Source organism: Lycium ferocissimum, chromosome 1, assembly GCF_029784015.1.
Source record: "Lycium ferocissimum isolate CSIRO_LF1 chromosome 1, AGI_CSIRO_Lferr_CH_V1, whole genome shotgun sequence".
Lineage (NCBI taxonomy): Eukaryota > Viridiplantae > Streptophyta > Magnoliopsida > Solanales > Solanaceae > Lycium > Lycium ferocissimum.
Window position 1 is genome coordinate 4,108,494 of NC_081342.1, and position 5,544 is coordinate 4,114,037.

Consider the following 5,544-nt stretch of genomic DNA (forward strand, 5'->3'; position numbering starts at 1 on the left):
TATTCTCATTGAATGACGGTGAATTTTTTTTAACTAGTAGTGTTTTTATATGAAAAAATTAAAAATCATCACAGCATTTCATTAAATACCTGTTTATCAGCATGCGATTTTCAATGATCTTATTTGTTGGAAATAAATTGAGAAAATTATATTTTATAACACACAAAGTTTCCACCGAACGACGGTGGAAAACCTCTGTGTCTAATAGTGTGCTAACTTGCCTAATTTTGCAGTTATGTTTTAGTCTAACTAATAGTTGACAGAATCTGAAACAGGGAAAACACTGGGAAACTCAACAAGTTGTAGTGCTTTGTTTTAATTTTACTATCTTCTGATCGCTGAAAACTTGTAAATCAAACTGAATTGGAGTAGTATTCAAATGATTAAATATATGTGTAACTAAACTTAGAAAATGCTTCCCATATACAGAAATCAAAAAAGACTAACAAGAACTAAACAGCTGAGTGCCGCCTAATTACTGAACTAAACATCCTGGAAGAAGTATCAAATTATCCCCTTCAAGATACATCATTGTACCATGAAACAACTATATCTTTCAACCTAGATTTCAGTTCTTTCCATTGACAATCCTCAAATTCTGATCCTCCATTTACAACCTTAAACTCCACTAACCATAACTCCTTTGCCACCTCCAAAATCTCCATCAACAAAACAACTCTACCTTTAACCAATCCAATTCCCCCTTTCTTCCTTCTTTCCACTCTATACCCTTCATCTTTCCCAATCTTCATCACTTTCTCTTCAACCTTCATTACTTCTACATTCGTCGTAAATCTCATTTCCTTCTTATTCAAACCCGCTTCAAATAAACCCGATAAATCCAACCCTGAAGACATTGAAATAATATCAAAAGCATTCATTCTCTCCATGTGTTTACTTTCCTTCTCTAAAATCCCTTCACCAAAAAACTTCTTCCTACTTTGTTCTTCTTGTTTCATCGACGATGATTTCTTAAACCACGTAGTATTCATCAGTTCCTCAATACTATACCTCGTATCAGGGTTAGGATCAAGAAGCCTGTTTATTATTCTCCGAGCTGGCTTGGAAACCCAATCAGGAAACTGAAATTCACGACGATGTATAGCTTTATACATATTAGGCAAATTGGAATCATCGAACGGTAAACTTCCAGCAAGAAAAACATAGAGTATAACCCCACATGACCAAGCATCCGCTTTAGCTCCGTTATATCCTTTTCTATACACTACTTCAGGTGCACTATAAGCCGGTGTACCACACGCTGTATGAAGAAGACCGTTCTGTAACTGCTCAGGCAAAGCAGAGAGACCAAAATCGGAGATTTTAAGGTGACCATCTTTGTCCAGGAGCATGTTTTGAGGTTTAATATCGCGATGCGCGACACCATTTTGATGACAGAAGTGTAAGGCAGAGACAAGCTGATGGAAATAAAACCGGGCAGTTGATTCAGAAAACCGGCCACCACGTCGGTTTAATTTCGTAAAAAGCTCACCACCGTGTGCGAGTTCCATAACGAAGTATATTTTGGTTTTAGTAGCCATGACTTCGTGGAGTTTAAGGATGTTTGGGTGGTGATTAAGACGTTTCATAGCGGAGACTTCTCGGATTATACGAGGTTCCATTGAAGCATCAATGGTAGTAATGGTTTTATTGATAACTTTAACGGCAAATTCTTTGTTGTCGTCTAAACAACGAGCATGGTATACTTTAGCAAAGCTACCACGGCCTAAAAGGCGTGTAAGTTGGTATTTATTGAGGATTATTGACCCGGATCCGGCATTGTCGGAGCTGGTAGTTCTTTTAATTTTGACGGAGGAAGGCGGTGGGGGTTGGGGTTGTTTTACATCCATGCCGGTGACGGCCAATGGAGGAGGAAAAAACGAGGAGGAAATGGCAAGGGATTGAAGGGACAGGACAAAGAAGAAAGAAGAGGTGAAGTTGGTTTTATACCAAGATTATTAGTTGGCTGTATCTGATCTGTCATTGCTCTATTTTTGGATTCTTTCTAGTGCGCGGGCATAAGTCGGCATTTGGACATGAAAACAAAAAATTATTCACTTTATTTGAAATTTTGAAGTTGGAGCTGAAGATGAAGTTATATTTGATTTAAATTTTTGTAAAATATATTTGATTGTTTGAATGTAATGAAAGTGAAAATAAAATTTTTAGTATTTTCCAAATTTCAAATATAAATTGGCAAATTTCAAATACAACTCCAAGTTGTATTTAAAAATTTTATGGCCAAACACTGATTTTTAAATAAAGTGAAAAAAAATTCGGGAAAAAAGTAAAAAATTCTCCTAGCCAAACAGGCCCTAAATATTTTAACTCGCTAATTTTTGTGATAATAAGTTGGATTTTAGGCGGACAAAGAATCAGGTTGATTTGAAGTTGAAATTTTATTTGGACATGCAATTTGAATTTCTTAAGTTGTATTTTTTCTCATAAACATGAAAAATCTCATAATTTTTAAAAACTGTCACAACTTATTCAATTTTTATACAATCTTATCAAATAAGCAAATTTATAAGAAAGGTGTCAGAATATCCTGAGGCGCTACAATACATATCTCCATATTTCTTTTATACAATAAATGCTCGTGATTACATATTATTGCAGACTTTCAAAAAAATCAACAATAGTACTAGTTACTAGTTATTCTTTAATATAAGCATTCCATATGGTACGACTAATCTCTTCATGTCAAGCATGAATCTTTTTTTTCACAAAATATGTAAAATGGTGGGTCCTTTTTATAAAATATAAATTTATGAGTCAAATTTTACCTGTAAAAAAAAATTAAAAAAAATTGAAATCATAATTTGGAGTCCCAAATCATACTTTTTTTTGGGAATTTGGAAGTTAAAATCATTATATGAAGTTAAAGTTTAAATTTTGTGTAAATTTTTTGTGTAAATTTTGTAAACAAACACTAATTGGAAATTAAAATATAAAATTATAATTCCAAATCGCATGTCCAAATGCCTACTTACTATAAATATATGAAATAACTATAAAAACAGAATAAGAAATGTCCTGACCGAAAAGTAGAGAATCTTATGATTAGGGATCTCACAGAAAAATGTCGGTATTAAGCTTAGGAACAACACATATTAATGAGGCACAAATCCCACCCGAAGAAGTACAAAATTACTTAGGTGAGCTATATAAATGGATACATGGAAATATCTATAAAGCTTCGTGGAATATTTAAAAGCTGAATATAGAAGGCAGCCAATATAGAAATACTAACGGGCAGTCATCAATTATTTGTGTACATCCATTCATAGTGTGCCCTCTCAGAATATGCCTACCTCATTAAAACCTTAGAAAATATCCAATGGAAAAATCACAAGGAACGAAAAGGAGTCATTTTGACTTAAAGCTTAGCTCTACTTTAGAATCATTGACGATTGCAGTGCTAGCTCGAACACCATCTTCGCACGCATTGTTGTCGATAAAGATTTCATTATTTCTGCAAGACCTCAAAATATAAATTGGGGTCTTAGAACTAAAATATGGATTGGATTGTTACACTAATAAAATTAAATTTTGTTAATTGTGATAGGCTGCGGACTAGAACTCATATTATCTAAATCTTGAATCCCTCCTCCGAAACTCTATGATGTGCAATACCTCCATATATAAATATAACTAGATGATGAAAGCCCGTGCTAGGACGGGCTGAACACAAAAAATAGCGTCACACTTTTTTTTTAATCTATCTTAAAAAGAATGATATATTTTTATGTTTAGAAATTATTTAACTTGAAATGATTTAAATCCACACAAATATTTATGACTTGTTTTAGACCACAAGTTTCGAAGATCTTTCCTTTTTTTAAAAAAAAATTCGTGTCTAGTCAAACTATGTCACATAAATTAGGACAAAGTGAGTACCTTTTAATAATATAATTATAGAATTTTTTATTATAGAAATTGTTATAATTCAATTAATTCAAAATATCAATAAATTATTTTACTTTATCCGCTTCTCCCATATATGACTTTCCTAATTTGGTTATCCAATTGAAAGATTTGAAATACACCTTCTCCTACTGAGTTTCATGCCATCATCTCTTTCTACTCAACAACACTGAAAAGCTCTTTCATATGTTAACATTTGTTGTAGTCTTAAATTTTTAAGTATAGACCAACTTCATCATTTTAAGAAAATATGTGTATAAGTTTCATGATTGTTTATTTCGCCTTCTTGATGTTATTCCTCATTATTTGTGTGAGACATATGTGTCTAAACTTATACCCAAAGGTATAAGTTTTAAATCTTTTGGTTTTATGACTTTTTTAACGGTTTTAGTGTTCAATTTAAACCGTTATTTCTTTTTTCATGAATTTCTCATCTTTAAATTTTCTCTAAGCGTACCTTTACCATTTTCTGAACTTATTATCATTATTTAAATGTCCTATTTTTCTATTTTCTTTTTTACAATTGTCTTTTACTTTTTCACGTGGATCCCACCTTAATTTTTTTTTTTTTTACAATTGTCTCTTAATTGTTCACGTGAATCCACATTAATTTATTTTTATTTTATCTATATTAGAAGAGTGGGTGAACGATGATCCAATCAACCCTTCTAATATAATAAAAATTTGTTGGAGGTCGAATTTTATGTCATTATTTGAATCAAATAATATACCTCGTCATCTCCGTAACCAACAAGATCTAGACTAGATTTGTTAAGAACGAAACAAACTCATCATTGCACATATGTTAGTAGTACTATCTTTCCAAGTGTACGATCAAGTGTGTCGATTTGCATCGGTTAGCAAATATTATGAATACTTTAAACAAAAATGAGTTACTCCGTACTGTATTTTTGTCCAATTTTGGGTTTTTCCAAATTTTGAGACATCCACTACTGCAGCCAGCTGCTACTAGCACGAGCACGTGTCTGAAACTCTAAATTGCTGATGAAAGCGCACAAGTCAAATCAAATAGAATTTGATTTCCTTCTTTTCCCTTTTTGTTTTAATTACATGTAAGATTAACTGATAACCTGATGTCATCTTTTTGTAATAAGTACTGCTGTCTGATATTCGTTATTCTTAAGGTCATTTTAGACATTGCAAATCGTGTCATGTGAAGTAGCCTATTTACCTTGAACGTAACTCATTAATTTACCTAAACTTTACCTGTCACGAGGCGTCTTACGTTGTCAATTAATTTCGTTTTTCTTACTTACCCAGTTACCCCGACAATGATTACGCTAGCTGCAACTTGTTATATATGGTGAGCTGTAGACATGTTTTCTTTTTATTCTTCTACTATTTATTTTTTTCTTTCTGAAAATGAAGAAAGAAGAGGGAAAGTCTTTGTTTAATATAAAAAGTTCTACTACCAACCAAAGCCAACTAATTACCAGGTTGAATAAGTTGACGTGTGCTAAATGTTATCGTTCTACTTCGTAGTTGGTACTCCTATGACTTTTAAAATTGTTTGGGGCACTTGATTGGCATATATGGATATCTTTTTCTTCTTATTTTTCTTTCTCTCCTTTCATTTATGGGGTTTGAGGTTTCTGT

At 32.4% G+C, this 5,544-nt stretch overlaps 1 protein-coding gene across 1 annotated transcript; it reads right to left on the reverse strand.

Moving 5' to 3' along the window:
• Positions 1 to 363: 363 nt before the first annotated feature.
• LOC132063382 (CBL-interacting serine/threonine-protein kinase 7-like) lies at positions 364 to 1,937 on the reverse strand. The gene has a single exon (XM_059455937.1). It carries the CDS (start codon positions 1,848 to 1,850, stop codon positions 519 to 521), a length of 1,332 nt encoding a protein of 443 aa, XP_059311920.1. The 5' UTR covers positions 1,851 to 1,937; the 3' UTR covers positions 364 to 518.
• Positions 1,938 to 5,544: the final 3,607 nt, after the last annotated feature.

Coding starts and splice junctions, on each gene's coding strand:
- LOC132063382 (XM_059455937.1), bottom strand. CDS start 1,850: ATGGATGTAAAACAACCCCAACCCCCACCGCCTTCCTCCGTCAAAATT.